Source organism: Paroedura picta, chromosome 13 (assembly GCF_049243985.1).
Source record: "Paroedura picta isolate Pp20150507F chromosome 13, Ppicta_v3.0, whole genome shotgun sequence".
Classification (NCBI taxonomy): domain Eukaryota; kingdom Metazoa; phylum Chordata; class Lepidosauria; order Squamata; family Gekkonidae; genus Paroedura; species Paroedura picta.
Genome location: NC_135381.1, coordinates 14762640 through 14785228, shown reverse-complemented (window position 1 = coordinate 14785228; position 22589 = coordinate 14762640). Strand labels below are relative to the sequence as shown.

General features: G+C 45.7%; 1 protein-coding gene across 7 annotated transcripts in view; it reads right to left on the bottom strand.

Annotated features, from left to right (window-relative positions):
* The window catches only part of OSBP2 (oxysterol binding protein 2), a 124476-nt gene that overhangs the window by 20972 nt on the left and 80915 nt on the right, over window positions 1-22589 (bottom strand). For all 7 annotated transcript variants that reach the window (XM_077308935.1, XM_077308936.1, XM_077308939.1 and 4 more), the window contains one exon: window positions 889-1081. In XM_077308935.1, the coding sequence (XP_077165050.1) occupies window positions 889-1081 (193 nt within the window). The remainder of the gene's footprint in view (window positions 1-888; window positions 1082-22589) is intronic.

Below are 22589 nucleotides of genomic sequence, written 5' to 3'. Positions count from 1 at the left end.
AATCCATCAGCAGAAAATTGCCTTGCAAGTTCGGTGGGCAGATTTCATTCCTTTAGAACTGCTATTCATCATCGTTTACTGGAAATGCACATGCTAGATATTTAGCTTGCAAGCAATGGCCTTGCCCCATTATCGCTTTTGGTAAGCAGTGGAAGAATTAGCTTCATTCTTTACCCGCTCTTGAGATTTTCTGCCTTCAAATTAATCCTGGGATACGGCCTGTCTACATGGAAGATTGCATTGTCAGAGGCTGAGCCTACTCTTAAGGGATCAAATAACTCATCCTGCAACATCAGGAAGTGTGTGTGTGTGGGGGGGTGTCTTTCACGTATTGAAAATTGGACAGGAGACTTTTTAGATGTACCAATTAAGGAGCCTGTAGCATTTAGCAGATACACCGCCATTACTAACGTGCCTGGAGACCAGCGGTGCAGCAGTGTCTGTTTTCATCAGCTCCGAGTAAAGCAACGGGAGGATAAACTGAACCTCAAACCAGACAAGATAGAAAAGATGATGCTGGGGGACTCTGTGAATCAGCCAGATGAGGAAATGCCTCTTTGAAATGGGAGTGTAATCTCCCTGAAGGATCAGGTTCACAGACTGTTTATTAGTTTTGATGGGTTTGATAGGCTAGGCTGCTGTTGGCCCTCCGTAATAACTGACCGGCCACTGTGAGAAACACGATACTGGACTAGTTGGACCATCCAGCAGGGCTCTTCCTCATGCACAACGAGAAGCATAACCACCGCCACAACCTTGCTCGACAACACGGCACAATGGAGCTTGTCTGCACTGTTTTGTTCCGGGAAAGACAGAACTTCACGCAAGGCAGGAGTAATTTGTCTTCGGGGGCAGGTGAGAGAGACGAGACGGGAGGCAGAATCTCACCTTTGGGTGCGCGGGTAACAGTGTTCACAGAGAGTCCCGGGGCTCCTCGGCAGGCCCGTTCCAGGCTATTGTGCTGCTTGGCTAACTGCTCGATGGTTTCTTCAAGCCGGGTCCGCTGTTCACGCTCGTACTGGAGAGCCCGCTGCCATTTCCGACTATGGGTCTCTGCTAACTCTAGGAAATCCCGGCAAGCCTGCGGAGAACAAAAGAACGCAGGTCAAAGAAAGGGGCAGTAGCTTAGAAATGCCACGGCTGGAGCAGCTCTGTTCGTGGCAGAAAAGAAGGGCTGTTATTACCGGTTTGGTTGCACTGCACAAAATTTTGAATTAATTTCATCCCATTGGTTCTGATCCATCTCTCCGTGGCAAGAGAGAACAATTCTGCTCCATCCTCCATATGGCAGCCTTTTAAATACATGAAGATGGGTCTGTAGTTATTTATTTAGAGTTACATTTATAAGCTGCCCTTTTTGAGCCAGGCAATTTGGTAGCGTTGCTTGGCATATAATCTGGATTGCGGAATTTTGAGACACAGAATTTATGTTTTTAGCATAAAAGACACGGAGATGTGGCCTGATAAATTACATTCCAGGAGACAATATAGAATGGGGAGCTGGCTCAGAGGGAACATAGTGCAACATGAATATGGAGATGCTGTCCCCTATCAGCATCCCTCTCCCTTTATCTATCGACTAGAAATAAAGCCCATTTTATTTTTTAATAAAATGGGCGCTAGGGCCCAGTCCCTGGGGAAGCCCTCGCAGGGTGAAGGCTTCCTGGGGGTCTGGGACACTGGGGCGACTGGGCCCTGGGGCATTCTCCCAGCCGCGGGCTGGTCTCCTGGGGCCGGGAGAAGATGGGGGCCCACCCTCCCCACCCCGCAGCGTCCCGGGGCCTTCTCCCGACCCCAGGAGCAGCAGGCTGTTCCTGGGGTCGGGAGAACACCCCCACTGATGGCACCCCTCCCCCATCGCCAGGGGAAACCCTGATCTATACACAGGCATTTTATCACAGGACTTACTAATGCTCCAGCTACCCCGTTGCAACCCCCAAATATGAAGTTTCAAAATGCTAAATGGAATAAATCATGCAAACCGAGCACATTTAGTCTGCATACTTCATACTGTAAATATATCCACAAAACTTGGGGTTGTCTAAGCAAAGGATTTTGATCTGGGGGGACACATAGCTCTGGGCAAGGCTCAGGTCTTGCTTTTAAAAAGTCTGACTTCCCCCACAGCCCCTCACCCACGAGCTGAACAGGACTGGCAGTCCTCTCTCCCTGCTCTTTAGCAAAGCACACTCCTGTCCGAATGCTTGTCCCCTGGGTAGCAATTAGAGGCAGAGTACAGCAAGCTGCACCTGCCAGCTTAAAAGCCCTTCCTTTACAGGTACATAGAAGACAGGACAGGTTCCCAGGGAGCTGGCTTGCTGGCATTCAAGGCTGCAAATACAAGAGCACAGCCCTTGAACAAATTGCAGATTCCACATACTCAAGATCAGAACACATCCCTGACAATTAAGAGGAGAACTAAAGGGGCACCTTTAAGACCAACAAAATTTTATTCAAGGTGTGAGCTTTTGTGTGCAGGCACACTTCCTCGGACAATGGAACGAAAATCATAACAGTGCAGACAAAAGGAGAGAGTAAATTAGTAAACAGCGTCACAAAGACATCCAGAAATATGCAGCATGATAATGAAGATAATCCCTTGCTATAGTAACAACACCAGTCCTTTAGGTTCAATTGTCGTGCACAAAAACACAGGGGGAACGAAAATGTTGTTAGCGGCAGATGCCTTCCCAGTTGTGGAAAGAAGTAATCAAAAGAGACCTGTTGTAATCAAAAGAGACCCCCATCTATCTCCACCCAAGCATAGAAGCATCACCACAAGTGACAAGCCCTGCTCTGCGGTAAGAGGAATTTTCTGAACCATCTATTTAGATTTCTATTCCATTCTACCCTAACGACTATGGTTGTATTTTTTAAAGCCAAGGTATACAACCCACCCACCCTATAATATAAAGGTATCAGTGCCTCATGGTCTAGACTTCACCCAGCTGCTGGGTTATGAAACACCTCTAAAAGATGTCTAGTTAAGCAATTCTCTCAGCAGAAGTAAACCCACCAAAAAAATCAGTAAAACAGGCAAGTCTTAGCATCTGGTTAACGAAGACTCATATGCCTCTGCATTGAACATTTATCAGTACTGACAGCTACGGCAAACAGCTCCCTGCTGGAAGATTCCTAGAGATTTCGGGGTGGGGGGGAATGACTCTGGGGAGAGTGAAGTTTGGATAGGGGAGCGATTTCAGTGGGGAATAGTGCCACTTTTCAAGGGGACTCCACTTCCTAAGCAGCCATTTTCTCCAGGGGAACTGATCTCTGTCACCTGCAGATCAGCTGTAATCCCAGAAGATCTCCAGCCAGCACCTGGAAGTTGGGAACTCTATCAACTGTTCAGCCATTTTGATGAGGGAAGCAGCAGAATAAAGCTCCAGCTCCCCCAAATAGCCTGCCAGTTCCCGTCATCATAGATGCTGAACATCCACCCTCTGCTTTCCACAACTAGAACACCCACACTGGGACCAACATGGCCTACAGCAGGGATAGCCAAACTGCTAGCAGGGGCTCATGGGAATTGTAGTCCTTGGACATCTGAAGAGTTTGACTACCCTGGTCTACAGGCTGCCTGTTGGTGAACCCTAACGTACATACAGCGCCAAACAAATACCATTTTTAAGGTTCCTTTTCGGGTCAGAAGCTTGTCTTAGAAGCCTAATGCTGGCAGATGGAGCTAGTGTTAGTTTGGAGGGACCCAGCCCTGGTGTAAGTTTCAGAAAGTAGACTGACATATTGGTTATAGAGACGACAGTCAGGGTTTGTACTGTGGAAGTGGAAGAAGGAACAAACAACAGTCATAACAGTCATAAATGGGCGGGTGTAGATCAACTAAATCCTGATTCTTGTCAAAAACATCAACCAGATTGTTATACACCTTCCAAGTTGCCAGTGGCAAGTAACAATAATGTGCACATTCCTAACCAGCAACATTTCTACTAGAAGGTTATAGGGCCCCCTTTGCAATGGATGTCCTTTGTTTACGATCACACACACGGAATTCAGGCAAACTGTGACATCTTCTGGGGCCTCTATGGCAGTGGTCCCCAACCTTTCTGAGGTTGGGGACCGGCAGGGCATTGGGGTGCGGCCCGCGGGCCACGCCCCCGCCCCCGCATCGGCCGCGCCCCCGCATCGGACCGCGCCCGTACATCGGGCCGCGCCCGCGAGCCACGCTCCCGCATTGGGCCGCGCATCCTTCTCCCCGCCCTCCCGCAGTAAGAAGCCGCAGTAAGAAGCTTGCGGCCTGGGAAGTTTTTTACTGCGGGGGGGGGGGTGGGGAGAGGGAGCCGCGGCCTGGCGCCATGGCCTTCGCGGCCCGGCACCGGGCCGCGGCCCGCAGGTTGGGGACCACTGCTCTATGGAACCTTGGTCAAGCCTCCTGATATTAAAGTATATAAAGCAATTTTACTCAATCTATTTCTATGCTCCCACAGTAATTTCAGAATGATGTCCCATACATGGCTCACAAAGACAGGTGTCGGCCCCAAGGCTGGCAAAATGGCAAACAAACCAAAAAAAAGAGAGATTGATTTGCAAAATCGCCTTCTATTAGAAACTGGGAGCTTTGAAACGGTACTCTGAATTTCTGCTCACTCATCCCATGAAATTTCAAGCTCCTCTGTAATGAATGTGAGAAACTAAGCTTTGTAAGATTCGCCTTATCTGGCAAGGAAAGGAGGGAGAATGGGGTTGTAATCTCTGAATTAGTGCACGCAAAGCATAACTAGATTATAAATTATGCTTCATCTCCAGCAGCTCCGTCCCTCAGTAATCTCTAGTCATGAACCTCCAAAGCCCGTTTGCAATTATCTCCTTTCCTCCACAGAACCATAACAGTTCTTTTACTGCAAGAGTCTTTAAAAGCCTCTTAAATAAAGCTCTGTAATTACAGGTGATGCTCTGGAATGTCTTATTTGAAAACATTCCCTCCCCTACCGCTGGGGATAGCTGGTAATTTCTGTATTAACATTCTGCCAAGCTACTGGGGCGTGTGCAGGGGCAGGGTAGAGAGGAAGCTTCTTCTGGCAGATAGAGCATGTACTGTCTGGTTCTGTGCCACTGCGGTAGTGATATGGGCTGAATTCACTGGCTCTCTTGTTAACCTACTGCTGGTCTTTACAATCTGTTGCAAGGTATGCCTGGCAGAATGCATGCATGAAACAGAGTGCTGAGAAAGGTGCTCAGCCATCCATCTGACCTTCCCTGCCTTTCATCTTGGTAAATATTAAAGACTCCTGTCGTGTCATGTTCATTCTCTCGTCAAAAAAGAGGATTTTATTGTTTTGAGCATGCAGACCATAAGGCTCTGGGCATGAACAGCCGTCTGCATTACGTCCCTGACATCCTTCACTACATCTGCCCCAGAAACAGGAAGTCGGAGCTCTGGAAATGCTGTACTGCACAGCTAGCAGGTTTGTGTTTTCCCTCCAGTGAAATGCCTTCCTGCCGCTGCTTGTTCAGCTGTCTAATCAGAGAGCTCGCATCCCTCCTTGCTGCCAGCGCAGGTCCCAAAGGGAGAGCAGTTCTGTAAACAGGTTGGTTGAATTGCTTTTCTGCCTTGGAACAGGGAGGCTGGAGCACTAGCCCGTTTCGACACCCCAGGAGGGACCTGGGGAGGGGGGCACTTCCAAGACATCTCTGTCAAGTCCTTAAAAGAAAAAAGCAAAAACAAAACCAAAATCAACAACAACAAAAAGACAACCCTGAGGTTTTAGAAATATGCTTTGAGCTATACCTTTACTAGTAATTTTTTAAATTTCATTTGACTCAAGGAAAAGTTATGGATGGACTTCTCCTAGCCGGTTCTGCCTCCAAACGACAGCTAATGGCAAATGAATGAGGAAAGGGAATCCGGAAGGATGAGTTGCTCTTACTGTAGGCATGAGTGCAGCATTTGCTGCAGTTAAAGTCAGACAGTCAAACCAGAGGCCTGGTCAAGTGCCTAGTGGGCCACCATACATAGCTCCACTGGATTTAGTGGGTCTCATGTTAGCTTACAACAAAATCCACAAAAAGGATATCAGACCCTAGGCTGAATCCTTGAAGGTTTTTTGCTCCTCCTCACTATATCCCCCTCTCATCCCACATGGCTTTTGTCCATGTAGGCCCTATGATCTCCAGAATAGTCATTTTGTGTGGTCAAAAGAACTCAATTCCTCACTTTTCTACCAGTGGAAAAACTGGCCAGATCAAACTCCCTGATGCTCACAGCACTCAGTTTCTAAAGGAATAAACACACAAATCAGCACCGTATTGGTATACACTACTCACGTTATTTTTACAAAGCCAAGACACTGCCATAAAAGAACCCAGAAAGTATTCTTTTAATTATATAGCAGGTTTGCATATGGAGGAAACATCCATAACGCTCCACATGCAGACATTCGCAGGAATAAACTTTGCTAAATGTTGGAAGGGAAAGAATTCTCCTGTGTTAATTACTTGGTTTAATAACATTAGCGAAACATATCTATTGATTAAATTAACTTATCTGCAAAATGATAAGGAAATGGAGAATCTACAGGCGATGTGGTGCCAGAGTAGCTCGAGAATGAGAAATCTGCTTGTGGGGATGGATCTTGAGAAGGAGATAGGACAAATTTGACGGTTATGGAGACTGCTGCTAGTTGACTTTGTATTAGAATGTTATATCAAAATTTTGCAGTGAGTAGATTTTTTATATCCTGTTTTATAAGTTGTGCCTTTGTTTTGTTCTTACAAAATATATTTATGAGAGAGAGAGAAAGCAAACAGGAATTGAGATGTCACCAATCGTCTGGCTGATTTTTAATGGTTTTATTGATTTTAAACCCTTTTGTATTTATTAAATATTGTAAACGGCCCTGAGATGGCAGGTCCAAAACGGGTGGTCTATAAATTTGATAATAAACAAACAAACAGGTAAATAAATAAGGCTTACAGCAATTTGAAGATTCCAGTTGCATGCCATCAGACCATTTAAATCAGGGGTAGTCAAACTGCGGCCCTCCAGATGTCCATGGACTACAATTCCCAGGAGCCCCTGCCAGCGAATGCTGGCAGGGGCTCCTGGGAAATGCAGGGGCTCCTGGGAATTGTAGTCCATGGACATCTGGAGGGCCACAGTTTGACTACCCCTGATTTAAATCATGGCTCCGTTTGTATCAATTACCTTTTCTACATAACCTCAGCTCTCTTCTGTGAGGTCGACTTGTACATTTCATCCAGAGGGCTGCCCATTCCTGGGTTCACAGTATAATGTGGACTGTTGAATATGGCCTTTAAATATGGAGAGACAAAGGGTGGAGAACAGTGTTACTCTGCCACACACAGCCCATTAGGATCTCCCTTGACATCAAGGAAAGGTGTTTAGCCAGAAGGTTAGGCAACTTCAGTTTTTAATCAGTTTCTAATGAACCATAAAATTATAATTTTGCAAATTTCTCCGTGTTGCCAACCCCTACCAGACTGGCTTCTAATGAACCACAAAATTATAATTTTGCAAATTTCCCCCAGTTGCCAACCACTATCAGACTGGAGACAGGGGAATGGGCAGCTTGGCTGGGCAGGCAACTCCTGAGTTTAGTGCTAGCACTTAGCAGCAGGAACAGTGTCATAGAATCATAGAATCATAGAGTTGGAAGGGGCTATACAGGCCATCTAGTCCAACCCCGTGCTCTACGCAGGATCAGCCCTAAGCATCCTAAAGCATCCAAGAAAAGTGCATATCCAACCTTTGCTTGAAGACTGCCAGTGAGGGGGAGCTCACCACCTCCTTAGGCAGCCTATTCCACCGCTGAACTACTCTGACTATGAAAATTTTTTTCCTGATATCTAGCCTATATCGTTGTACTTGTAGTTTAAACCCATCACTGTGCGTCCTTTCCTCTGCTGTCAGTGGAGCACTGCCTGAGAATCACTGCCCTGGCTTCATTGAAGCTTTGTCTCTCAACCCTGTGACACTAACACTTCTTGACGTTAGGTCTTAAGCTGCATATACAGATCAGCTTAAGGGAAGGCAGGCAAACACAGCTGTCTTGTCTTTATATCTTAGATATCAATGTGATGCAAGCATCCCTGTGGCTTGAAGGCAACTCTGTGGGCTGAGAAGCCTGGTGTGTGGGTGATGCTGTCCCTGGTCTCATGCCTCCTTTTCTGCCTTTTGCCTAAATGTGCAGGTAGGGTCCTTATGTACAGTATTTGCTACGTTTTAAGCATTTTTAGAAATATGAAACTGCGACAAGGAAGTTAACAGAGCAGCAGAAATCAGATTTAACAAGCAATGGATCCACAAGGACTTGCGGGGGCATCTTATTTCCCCCTCCCCTGCTATTTCCTCTTCTTTGAAAGGACCCATATCCCTTCCCTTCTCCTTCCCCTTTCCTTCCTCATATATCAACTAACCTACCTTTCTCCCCCCACCATTTGAGCTTTCCCTCCTACTGTCACCATGGCAGCCTTTCCCAACACTTCATGGTGCTAGCCTGGGACCAGCTTCCCAGAAGAACTTGCATTAACTTGTATGGGGTTCATCACTTTCCTCTACATGACCTACCTACAATATTCCCTCTTTTCTTCCTCCTGGCAGCCACCATATCCTCACTTATCCCTGCTTCACGTTCTCCTTCCCACCCACCAACAAACTAACTCTTTCTCTGCCCATCTTCAGCTGTATTTATTATTTATTTACTTCATTTAGAGCAGGGGTAGTCAACCTGTGGTCCTCCAGATGTCCATGGACTTTGCTGGCAGGGGCTCGTGGGAATTGTAGTCCATGAACATTTGGAGGACCACAGGTTGACTACCCCTGATTTAGAGCCTACTTTTGTCTCCCATGGGAACCTGAAGGAGCTTACATCATTCTCCTCTCCTCCATTTTATTCTCACAAAACCCCAATGAGTTAGCCCAAGCTGAGAATGTGTGACTGGCTCAAGGTAATCCAGTGAGCATCACGGCAGAGTGGGAATTCAGACATGAGTCTCCCAGACCCCAGTCTAAAACTCTAACCAATACACTTCAATGACTTTCATAAGGTAGCTGATATTGAACACTACCAAGTATCTAACACAGTGAGTGGGACATCCAAGTCACATGGTGGTTGCTGGTGGGGCTGGCTCTGATAAGTGCTCCCTCAAAAGCCAAAACAGCCCTGGAAGGTGTCATTTCCCCTCCTCCTACTTACTGAAAGCAAGGCTTCAAGGCTGGCAATGATGTTGCCTAGGAGCTTCCACAACAGCCACTTGAGACTCCTGGTAGAGAAAATTAGCATATAAAAACCAATTCTTCTTCTTCATGATTCCAATCCCAGGATTTTAAGTATCCACTGATAGAATCTATGTTGAGAAATGGATGCATTGACCATCCTGGGGAGAAAGGGTCAACACTAAGCTACTCTTATTCAGATAGCTTTCAGTATCTAATTTTGTCATTTCCAAATTGGATTTGACTCTGGAGACCTATGACATAATGTGCCTACAAAGAATCTGTATCTGCCCTCCTACCCAGTGGGCTTAAATGAAGACAGGGCATGTTAGTCCCCTGTAAAGGAGGCAGGAAAGGAGAAGAATTCTATTCTTCCTTTGTTGATGACCTCCACTAACACATTTCAAATTCTGCAAACAAGTACTTCCTGCTGAAGTATATCACATCTGATTAATGCCGAACCTCCCAGCATAGCAGGTGAAGAGCCAGCTTGGTGCAGTGGTTAGGAGCGCAGACTTCTAATCTGGCGAGCCATGTTTGATTCCCCGCCTCTCCACATGCAGCTAGCTAAGTGACCTTGGGCTCTCCACAGCACTGATAAAGCTGTCCTGACTGAGCAGTAATATCAGGGCTCTCTCAGCCTCACCTCCCTCACAGGGTGTTTGTTGTGGGGAGAGGAAAGGGAAGGCGACTATAAGCTGCTTTGAGACTCCTGTTAGAGAAAGGCGGTGTATAAGAACCAACTCTTTTTTTTTCTTCTTCATCTTATTTTTTCAAAAGCAGAGCAAGTAGCTCTGTACCAGATGTAAATAAATACAATTCTCTACTCCTTAGTAGATAATCCATGGAACCTAGAACAATCCTAATTCTGATTTTAAAAATCTTTCCTTCTATATATCCATCCCCTTTTCTCACTATCACTAACCCCTGTGCAGCCGCTTGTGCTAATAAGGCTACGACCTTGCTAAATGCAATAATGCCATGAGAAGTGAAATGCAACAAGAAAACTGGCTGAAATGGAATGCTGAGATTGGCTATTGGGTTTCCTTATGCAACATATTGGTTGGTGTGTAGGGCTGAACCAAGATTTCACCTCCACAGGTCATTTCAGAAGCTTACACTTCCATTGACTGGCTTTGGAATTCTGTGGATGTTTTAAGGTCAACAGAGAAATGCTTCATCGAGCATTAGTTTCAGCACTAACCGCATATAGGACAAATCAGACATGATGGTGAAAAATTCACGTTCAACCAGGTTGACTGTTGCCTGATCTGTAGAAAACAGGGTTGTGTGACTGGAAGCACAGCACAGATAGATATAAAGCTAGTGTCAGGGGTTGGCATGACAGGACAGCTGTTGCGGCCCAGGACCAACCTTGACTCACAGAGGGGTACAGGAAGCAAATAGGACATGCTGTACTTCTACGGGGATGTTGGGCTCTTTCATTTGAAAATGGGAGGAGCCTTGCGATAGCACAGGTCAGCACTGTATCCAATACCAACAATCCACTTGACACCTTCATGGGAAGAACCAGTCAGCCTGTGTTTATTTTACCTCATGCAACTGTAGCTTGCCCTCAACAAGCAATGGCAATACCCCAATTCAACCTCTGCAATCAAATCTTATGTGGGTTAGGTTAAGAGAGCATGGCTGGGGCTGAGATCATGCAGTGGACTTCTGGACAAAACAAAAATATGATCCAGATCTTGATTATTTAATATTCAACCCAATATACCCCTCTGCTCCACAAAACTTGTAATCTCTACAAAGAAGGAAGGGAGGGAGGGAGGGAGGGAGGGAGGGAGGAAGGAAGGAAGGAAGGAAGGAAGGAAGGAAGGAAGGAAGGAAGGAAAACACTGCCACAACATTAATCCAAGCCTTTCTATTAAGAGCACAAAATGTGTTGGCAAATTTCACGGGCTGGTTACAGCAAATAGATCTGATTTCATGGCTTGTCTGGGATTAGCCCAAAAAATCATTACAGCTCTACCAGTTGCTCATACCACTTACAGTGAATGTCTCAAGTCATCCCAAATCCAGTGATTCTACAGCAGGGGTAGTCAAACTGCGGCCGCAGTTTGACTACCCCTGTTCTACAGAGTATTAGTGGTGTGTATTCAGTGATTTGCAGACTTTGCACACTGAGAATTCCCCACTTTTCCAGTTTGCCAACTGAGCTCTCCAGATTCTGTTCCTGGGGGGGGGGGGGGGGTCGAGTGGATACACAAGAACGGAATGGCTGGCATAGTAGGAGTCTGCAGCCGGAGAGACAAATGAGGGAAGATTTGTGCCCTTAAGTTCCTGAAATGTATGGGAATGGGAAGCACACCATTGTGTGCTGCGTCATAATTATGGAATCCTCTGGAGCCAATGGCAGGCTATGTCACCTAATTAACGTTGTGAACACAGCTATGTATTAAAACGCTTAGGTAACGGAGGCACTAAACTTGATTTAGTTAATTAATTATATTTATATACCACCCTCCCTTGCAGCTCAAGACAGCAGCAGTTTCTTGCTAAAAGATTAAGTGGAACAGACTCGAAATTTCCATTTTAGGTTTTCAGCTTTTTAGAGGGCCCTTGCTCCCTGATTTAGTGGCAAAGATGCGGATGGTACACATATACCTTTCTAAGTCCTCTGCTACCTGATCCTTTTAATTGGAGATGCCAGGGATTGAACTTGGACCTTCGATATGCAAAGCAGATGCTCTTCCCCTGAGCCACAGCCCCTCCCCTGAGTAGCTATTGTGGTCTTCACCTCAGTGTCCCTAAGGCCAAGATCTTTGTGATGCATGTTCCCCAGAATCTCTATTCTGTCCGTTTGCTGCAAGTCTCCTCGGATGCAACACATGCCGTATCTTATAGTCCTCCACAAAATGAAACATGTTTGACGGGATTCCTGGAGCACTCTGGGAATGGTACTTCTGTAAAGATACTGGAGAACAGAGACTCTACAGGACCCTCAGCAAGCTACAGTACCCAAGATTCTCTGATGGAAACCACAACAATTGACTTGACATAAAACAAACGATTAGTCTGAAAAGAAGAGGCAGCAGGAATGTTCTTTTACCTAGTTATTCCAGGCTAATGACTATACATATCTCATTTTGCCTCCTGGTCTATTTATATTCAAGGGATGAATTAAGAGTCTGTTGCATATTTCACCACATGCAGAGAGATGAAATCCACAGTGGCTTAGAACAATATTCAGATTCCAGAGAGGAGTGTTCGTAATGCATGGAGAAATCTTCATCATCCTTTACAAAAACTGTGCTTCTGAAAGAGACACAGAACCGCACAATGCAACAACAACAAAGGGGGAGGGGAGGAATCAGTAAATCTGACGCCATCTGTTCATATTTATAGTCTGTTTTCCAAACAGGAAGCTCTACGTAGATTACAGTTTTTAAAATTGCTGCTAAAATGAGGTTAGCTTTCATAGTAAGATTTAAAATATTGGGGTTTTTTAGAAGAAGAAGAAGAGTTGGTACTTATATGCCACTTTTCTCTACCCGAAGGAGTCTCAAAGTGGCTTACAGTCACCTTCCCTTTCCTCTCCCCACAACTGACACCCTGTGAGGTGGGTGAGGCTGAGAGAGCCCCGATATCACTGCTCGGTCAGAACAGTTTTATCAGTGCCGTGGCGAGCCCAAGGTCACTCAGCTGCATGTGGGGGAGTGCAGAATCGAACCTGGCATGCCAGATTAGAAGTCCGCACTCCTAACCACTACACCAAACTGGCTTTTAAATGCACATCTTTAGATTGTCTGAAAAGTTGGCAGTATTCTACCATTTCTGTTCATTGTTAGAGCCCTTTATGCTGACCCCAGTTCAAAGATTAGATCCAGGGTCACAGGATCCCTATGGGAGGCACACAAGTGTGTTGTGGGGAGGCTGGAGTGAGGATGATCAAGGAGCTGGAATTGATCCTCCTTTTTCTTCTATAAGTGCAGCTTTGCTGAAAGCAAGGAGCAGTTTCATCCCATTGTCCCTCACTGCAGTCCACCAACACTCAGACCTTCTCCTCTGCCTGAATCTTACAATCCCAGGAATGGTCTATCCAAGGCTCAGGAAGGGATGAATGCTGGAAAATGCTGTGTATCTTATGCACACAGTGGGGTGAGATAATGCCCAGTAACTTCTAGAAGAAGAGTGGTATTTATATTTGTTACCCCCCCTTCACTGAGATCACTGCCAAATGAATATTGCTCTTTGTGTATACATTATGATTTAGTATCTGTGTCTTACCTGACTCCACTGCTAGATTATTAATCTGTTCTCTTCAAGCAGTGGAGGCCTTTGTATCTTTGGCTGGACTGAAATTTTGTCTCCAGCTTGAATTTCTGGTACACTGAGAGACACAGATTTTTCATATTGGTGTGCTAATCACAGGGCTGACCATGATAGCTCAGGCTAACTGCATTTTGTCACATTTCCGAAGCTACAAAAGTAACAAAGGATGGTCAAAATACAGAAACAAAACAGAGAGAAAAAGACCTATCCAGTGGCAATACAATAAAAGATCAAAAAAGAAAAAAACTGTCCTTTTTGTAGTTTTCCTTATCTTTTTATTCTATGGGAGTTCTGTCAAAACGGCATCCAGGTAATGTCCGTTTTCAGTGAAATTCTTTCCTCAGTGACAAGTCCTGAACATTAAGTAAAAAATTATTATTACAGTATCAAATCAATTATTACAATAAATCTGATGAGGAAAGAAAGCCCCCTACCCCTGATTCTTCAATATTTGTAACAGTTTTACAGGGTTAGTATTTGAATGGGATGGGGGGCCACCAAGGAACACCTGTCACTACAGCGATGGTAAACCACCTCAGAATATTTCTTCCCCTGAAAAGCCCGTGGAATCACCGCAAGCTGGCAACAAACAAACAAACAAAAAACATAAATAGAAATGGCGTCACAATTTTTTCCAAAAAGCCTTAGAGCAGCAACCCTTCCCACACACACAACTAATCTTAGGGAAATCCATTTCTCAGACTGGGGCCTTCAGGCCTATGACACAGCCACAGAGAGATACGTCGGACTCCACCAGCACGGACCTAACCACAAGATGTTGCAGGGAGTACTTTGAAACAGCCGCCTTCCCAGTTCCTAACCTGAGTCTATTTTGGGCTGCATGAGAGAAGCTATTGCCCGCAGCAGCCTCGCCAGGGAAAGGAGCAGGCAAATGTGCTTTATCACTGTCTCCCCCTCCTTTAAATGACGTATTCCGTAAAAGCTGCTATGCAGGTCAAGTCAGAGCAGAGGACTGGTTTAGAGATCCCAAAATGTGCCAGGTGCCTAAGGCGAGGGCTTAAAACAAGGCTTGTGTCTCTTCCCAGCAGAGGCCTGTCATCTACACAACAATACACTTCCTGAGGGATGGAACAAGCAAGGAGAGCTCACACTGCACATTTTAAACCGATCCTAGTCAAATTCTCTGAACTGTGCAATTATGCCCCATTTATTTTGAACAATTTTTTGTGCCTTTGCCAGAGGGGCGTGTATATGTGGGCCCCCAAGGAGCTGGTCATGGGTTTCCTTGAAAAGAAAGGAAACCGTGGATGACTCAGTCGAGGGGCTTAATAAAAAAGCCAGCAATCTCTGGAGAACAGCTGCCAACATCTAGCGCTATTGCTTTTTAAAATCTAGAAATATATTTGAAGAAGAAGAGCTGTTCTTTTGTACCCTGCTTTTCAGTACCCAAAGGAGTCTCAAAGCAGCTTGCAAACCTTTCCCTTCCTCTCCCCACAACGGTCACCCTGTGAAGTAGATGAGGCTGAGAGAGCTCTGAGAGAACTGTGACTGGCCCAAGGTCACGCAGCTGGCTGGATGTGGATGACTGGGGAATAAAATCCAGTTCTCCAGATTAGAGGCTGCTGCTCTTCACCACACCACCACCCTGGCTCTTGGTCAGGGGGTTAAGGAAGGAGTGAATCATAGAATCATAGAGTTGGAAGGGACCATACAGGCCATCTAGTCCAACCCCCTGCTCAACGCAGGATTAGCCCTAAGCATGTCTGCATGTGTACACCCATCAGAGGCTGGATAGCCATCTGACGGAGAGGCTAATTCTGTGAAGGCTCAAGGGGGTGGCAGGTGACAGTAGATGAGTGATTGGGATGTGAGTGTCCTGCATAGTGCAGGGGGTTGGACTAGATGACCCATGAGGTCCCTTCCAACTCTATCATTCTATGATTCTATGATTAAAATGGACAGCCTTCTGACTGGGATGATCTTGGCCTTTTCTCCTGCAGCAAATGTTTTTACCGGTGGTGGGAGTTGGGGTATGCCAGCATGTCACAATTGCACCAAGCCGAAAGAAAGGATTTATTGAAGGAACAATGGAAAATCTTTTCTGCAGGGGTTTATGCTAACCGTGCTGTTTTAATCTCTCTGCACTCAATACTTTGTGCTGGCGAACACATTTTTTCGAAGAAATCAATCAATCAGCAAAACATACTGAGACGTGACAAAAAAGGAAGTCCAGGCTTTAGCAAGCTGCAAATTAAACTGTCAAAAAAACCAGCCCCTCCTGTCCCTGGACCCTTGTGTGATGAATGAAGAGACTGGGTACTGCAGTGGAGTGTCTTCCGTCAGGAGGATCTACTAAGCCAGCTTACAGATGCTATTTACTAATAATGGCATTCAGGATGCTCCCCTCCCTGTGCAATTACTGTGTCAGCAGGTGGTGGATGAAATTGGATGATCAGTAGACAAAATAATCCCATAGGGCTGCACCCCCACCCTCATTTCAGGGAATGTCAAACTGAATTTCTTAACGCACAGATGTGTTCTGTTGCGTAGTTGCTCTCCATGACGCTAACAGAACCAACTGGATTCCAGACTTCAGGAGACTAGTGACCAACCTTGAAGTTCACGATCTCATTCTTCTCAAGGTACATACAGCAGGAGGCAGAATTTAAGACAGTTCCTTGATCGTTGGTACCTTCAGGCAGAGGTGTTATGTATTTACAAAAACAAAGTAAATTGAACATAGCATAATCTATGCAAGTTGCTGTCATTCAACAACAAGCCTGGAAACATGGACTTAAATGCTCAGCCCTGATGATGGTGGTGATGATGATGATGATGATGATGATGATGAAGAGTTGGTTTTCATCTGCCACTTTTCTCTACCCAGAGGAGTCTCAAAGCGGCTTACATTCACCTTCCCTATCCTCTCCTAAATAAATTCATAGACATATGTTTTGTATTGCTGGTCTGTGGCTGTAATAAACAACAACTACTCCTACGATTGTGCAGTGGGGTAGAATGATATTTACTTTGCCTTTACATAAAAGGATTAGAAACTTCCTTTAAGTGAAAGCTGGGGCATTGGGAAAGGGCTCCAGAACGTTCCCAAAGATTCGCTGTTCCTGCAACAGCAGCCCTCTTCCCCTCATCTATCCAGGGTGGAGTGGGACTTGTACTGAGCTGACAAAGAAATCCAGCTTCTGCTCAAAGTGAGGAAGAGAACATCTGGCAGGCAACATCTCCCCATATGCCAACATCTACAAGCAGTGGTAGTCCACCTGTGGTCCTCCAGATGTTCATGGACTACAATTCCCATGAGAATTAGGAATTGTAGTCCATGAACATCTGGAGGACCACAGGTTGACTACCCCTGTCTACAAGCTACAAAGATCCATTCTGACCTCTGAAGACCTGGACGCGGCAGACCATCTCCTTGCAACAAGAGCTGGGAACCGGAATCCAAAGAGTATCAGAATACATCAGCTGGAGCTGTCAGTGAAATTCTCAAAATTCCCCACAGTAGCCTAGAATCCAATGATATCCACTATTCTTTTGTAGTCAGGAGAACTCTAAATCATGATGGCAAATGTTATTCATCAGTTGCAGAGCCCAAGAGAACATGCCAGGTGTGCATCTTCGGTCTTAAAAGGATCTCTAGTTTAATGGGCAGGGAGCATCCTTTGCGGCTGCCCCGGGCTATGTAGTCCAATGGATCTCCGACTGGGACACCAGTAAGTTGGCAACGGGACTAATCCTAGTTGGCTGTCTAGCCTGCATACTCCTGCCCTTCTAGATCCCCTCACACATTGCGCTGAGACGGAAGATGGACTTCTTAAACTACCGTATATACTCGCATATAAGCCAACACGCATATAAGCCGAGGCACCCAAGTTAACCACAAAATCTGATTAAACGTATTGACTCGCATATAAGCCAAGGGTGGGAAATGCCCCATCATCACAGGCTCTCCCACCCAGCCTCCCCCCCCCAACAAATACAGAAAAAGTCAAGAGGATAAATAGCTGCTGGTTTTGGTACCCCGCTTTTCACCCACAGAAACCAAAAGAATAGTTTGGAAGAAGTGATTAAGAAGAGGAAGAAGTGAAAGCAGAAGGGGGAAGAAAAAAGATCAGAGTCCCTCAGTCAAACCGTTGACATCCTATGAGCTGCCAGAGCAATGATTGGCTGGCTGGAGCAGGTTTTTATTTCAATTACTGTATATACCCGCACGATAAAATCAGAGTTCAGTAGCACCTTTAAGACCAACAAAGATTTATTCAAGGCGACCCGCAGTATATACCTGTGTATAAGCCGAGGAGGGTTTTTCAGTGTGCTGAAAAACTAGGCTTATACGTATATAGGGTAAGTCCAGTTGGTTGGAATGTCTGGATGTGGCCTCCCCCCCAACAACTGAGGTTTGTTTCCTTCCCAGTTACTGGGGTTCTTAACTCAAGGGGGAAGGGGCAGAAGCAATCAGTCTTATGTTCTATTAGGCACACTGTGAGGCTCACAGACCATTAGCTCACCAACCAAAATACAATCAGCTGTATTCAAGCGCACCAGAGACTGTTGTTTAAACAAGCAACGGTTCTAATTGTCTGTGCTTCCACGCCCATCTTTAGCAGCCCTTTATCTATCATTAGAAACTGCTGACTCCCCATTGCCGTTCCAATAAAAGCCATGAATGGCCAGCAGCAGCGTTCATGCAAACGTAACAAGGCTACCTCAGCATTTTCTCCCATTAGCTGTTGGACATGCTTTTGGGTGTTTGCAATTCCTCTGGGTCACTTCCCTAGGGCTCAAATGAGCCATATCCTGTTTTACTGCAAGAGTACTGAGGATTCTTCCCTCATTTGCCTGTGCTGAGCTTGTGCGCGCTTCACAAATTCTAGAATAGCAAATGTAAAGACTCTCCAAGGGAGGCAAGGCATGCTGAAAAGCAAATTATTATAATATGTGATCAATTAATCAATGTTTCTTTAAATATGGAAGCAGCAGTGAAATTTAACAGTGGCACAAAAGGGACAGGAGTCTGCATTTTGTGTAAAAGCATTTTTGACACGGATTTCCATTTCAGCAGATGCAGGAGACTCACCCACACCCAGAACCATGATTTCCGCTTTCTCACGGGCAAAGCTCCAGAGGAACAATATTAAACAGAGATGACCCAGAAAGAAGTTGTAGAATTTACATACAAACTAATAATAGAAATAGAACATTCAAATGGGAAGCCCTAGTGCAATTTATTGAAATATGTAAAACAGTACTTTGCACCAACTTTCATTAAAGAAGTCAAATATGAAACTACAGAGCTATGGCCCCAAAACATATAAAAGTATACTGTGCGATATTTATTTTTCTTACAAAGATGAAAGGCTTTCAGATTTGGAATGATACAAAGGCACAGAGATGAGGATTAGGTTGGGGAACAGAATCCAGATCTCCAGAATGCTAAGGTAGTATTGCCTAAATCCTACAATCTCCAGGGTCTCCCGTCTGTGCTCAATGAATTAGAAGAAGAAGAGTTGGTTCTTATATGCCGCTTTTCTCTACCTAAAGGAGGTTCAAAGCGGCATACATTTGCCTTCCCTTTCCTCTCCCCACAACAGACACCCTGTGAGGTGAGTGAGGCTGAGAGAGCCCTGATATTACTGCTTGGTCAGAATAATTTTATCAGTGCTGTGGCGAGCCCAAGGTCACCCAGCTGGCTGCATGTGGGGGAGTGCAGAATCGAACCCGGTTTGCCAGATTAGAAGTCCGCACTCCTAACCACTACACCAAACTGGCTGTTCTTGTTATCAAGCTTCTTCACTGCCATGAGGACTAGAAGGCAGCTTTTAAGCCAAGGCCAAGATTCTCAAAATGCCGAACTGCCAACAGCAGATTTCTGTCTGTGGGATTTGAGAGGATTTTTACCATGCAATAAAGAACTCTGGAAGTACACCAAATCCCTCAATGCAAGTAATAGCAGATGAGCTTCAAGGACCACTTTATTGAAGATGAATGCTGATGAGTCACTGAATGAGAGCCACATAACAGCACCAGGAAAGGAACATTCCATTAGGCCACAGCTCCCTCTTTCAGCCTTAAGATCCACAGGCATGAAAGCAACTGATTTACTGATATGAGCACTGGTGAACTATATTTAGAGCGGACAGGAAGGAAGCAAGAATTTGTGAGAAGATCCCAGCTTCTAGAGCCAGCAGACAGTTCCCTCAGAGATCTCGCAGGCTCACCTATCTCACAGTGGGGAGAGTGGGGAGAGTAAGGGCAAGCGATTGTAAGCTCCTTTGAGACTCTTTCAGATAGTAAAAAGTGGGGTGTAAAAAGGCAGCTCAGTTCTCTTTAAGTCTTCACGTTCATTACTGTAAGGTCATCAAGATGCACAGAGAGCCTCTCCCTTCTTTCAGACCAGAGCATCTTCCTGGAGTGAGGGCTGGCATGAAGGGGAGAACTGCACATTTATCTGTCACAAGTCATACCAGGAAGAGCACAGACACTAAAGATGAGAAGCAGATGCTTATAGAGCAGAACTCTACTCCCAGGCTTGAACCACCCAAAAGGTGAGACTCCATACATAGTGACTTTGGATCAGAGAATCAGCACCTGAGAGACAACCTCCATGGAACTAGGCATGCCACAGCTCTGTAGGGAGCGAGTACCTGCATTAGGTAGGATGTTGTCATACTGACAGAGACAAAGCATCTGAAAATGTTCCTGGAGGTCATCAAAGTGCTTTGAAGGTACATAGCTTGGCGAGAGAGGTCAGAGACAGAGCCTGAGGGATAAAACTGCAGTGCTGGCTCAAAATCTAAGTCTTAAAAATGTCAGCCCCAGGGAACTGTCCAAGGTTCTGGATTTCTGTCGGTGTACTGTGCACAAACCTAGGCCTTTTGTGCACTGGTGTTTTCCTTTCATTATGCATTTCTGTCAGTTTTTTTCTGTTCTGCATCTCACCTCCCTTTCGCTATGGATCTGCATCAGGCTTTCTTTTTCCTTCTGCATGTAGTTTGCTCCCTCCAGCGCTCAGTTTGTTTTCTGCTTTCTATTTCTACAGGTTTTTTTTGAACAGGCTATTGGGGTTGTTCCCCCCCTTGCTTCACTCCCAGGGGAAAAGGTAATTAAGCATAATGAGTCCACTGGATTTTCTCATTCCCCCTTACATGCCCCCCTGAGGTCACTGCTCCACTGTCGACATTGTGAAGTGTGGTACATCTCTCCTTATTGTTCAGTTTCAAGCAGAGCGTGTTTTTTGAAACTGTAAGGAGAGACTCTTCCAGCTGTGTTTATTGTCAGGTAGCCATCTTGCTTCAGAGTTAAGTTTAGTTCAGTACTGGCAGCCATTTAAAGTTTTCTTTCTACCTTTTCATACAAGCTCAGGTGAATTCTATAGACCTATTATTTCATCATTAATGTACCCCCTCCCAAAAATAGTGCAGGATGGATGCTGTTAATCTTTACATAAAAGTGTTTTTTTAGGGTTAAAAATTAGTAACACCTGTGCTACTATTCTAGGATTTTCATCTGGGAGGAGGGGGCATGAATGAGAATTCACTCAGTGGTTGCAACAGTTTCATGAATTGAACCAGTGATGTTAGTGGAAGTTTTGAAATTGGTGTGCCCAAGGAGTGCTTCGGGAAACACAAGTTTTGGGGCTGACTGGAGCAAAGTGCCTCCATGGCCCAAGCAGAAAGGGCTTGGCATCTCTCACCTGCCCACCTGCAGTGCCTCCAACAATGTACACCCACACAGGCCCACAGAACAGGAGACAGGTCCAGGTTGCTTTGCTGTGGAGGCGAGACAGAACTCCATACCAGCAGTCTGCCATGATGTCAGGAACCAAACAGTTGAGACCCAGGAGAATCATGCAACAGATATCACTCTTGGGCTTCAGGTTGAAGCTTTAAGTAAAAGTCTTTATTGGGAGAATCAGGACAGGAATCAGCACATCTTAGACAGGAATCTTGATGGAAACGCCGGGAAGGGGGCTTCATAGAATACATACCTTGGCTTGGGGAGGGGGGACATAGAGGTAGCATTTTGGCAGAACAGAGATTCACACGGAAAAAGTCAATATTGCTCTCTGATCTGGAAGGTGCTAAAAAAAAACACCCATCCTTACATCTGTTGTTTGGGCTGCGCTGCCCGGGAGGCTAGCCTTGGGCGAGGAGATAAGGGAAGGACTGCGGGATTAGCTTTTGAAGTGCAAGGAGGAGATGGGACGGGGACTGCTGAGAGGACCCAGGGAGGTGTCACAACTCAGCAGGAGATCCAGGAGCATAAAGAACTAAAGCAACCTCAAAGAAGATGGAAATCACGAATCAGGAACTAGGGGTTCATCAGACATGGCCAGATGAGGAGCTGAAGCCAGGTGAGACGTGCCGGACTGCCCCCACCACTGTCTGTCTGTAGAATCCTCCAGTCCTGCAGTTGGGAAGCAGGTCTGGATGGTGGCTCCAGAAAGCAAGCTCCAGGAGGACAGCCTCTATTCTGGAGAACCGGATTTGATTCCCCACTCTTCCTCCACATGCAGCCAGCTGGGGACCTCGGGTCAATCACAGTTCTCAGAACTCTTTCAGCCTCACCTACTTCAAAGAGTGTCTGTTGTGAGGAGAGGAAGGGTAGGCAATTTTGAGCTTTTTTGAGATTCCTTCGGGCAGTAAAAAGTGGGGCACAAAAAATCAGCTCTTCTTTGTGCTATTGTTAAACCTGCCATTGATGCAGAGTTGTTCCTTTGGGGCAGATGGTGAGGTGTTATTTGCCTTCCTACTTGGCATTGGTGTAGTGGTTAGAAGCGCAGGCTTCTAATCTGGCGAGCCGGGTTTGATTCCCCGCTCCCCCACATGCAGCCAGATGGGTGACCTTGGGCTCCCCACGGCCCTGATAAAGTGGTTCTGTCCGAGCAGTAATATCAGGGCTCCCTCAGCCTCACCCACCTCACAGGGTGTCTGTTGTGGGGAGAGGAAAGGGAAGGTGACTGTAAGCCATTTTGAGACTCCTTCGAATAGAGAAAAGCGGCATATAAGAATCAACTCTTCTTCTTCATTGTGCTAGTTGTGTGTGTGAGAAAGCTTTTTCTCTCTTAAACAGCTTTCAGATACTCGGCTACAGTTCACTTGAATCCTTTAACAATCTTTTTGCT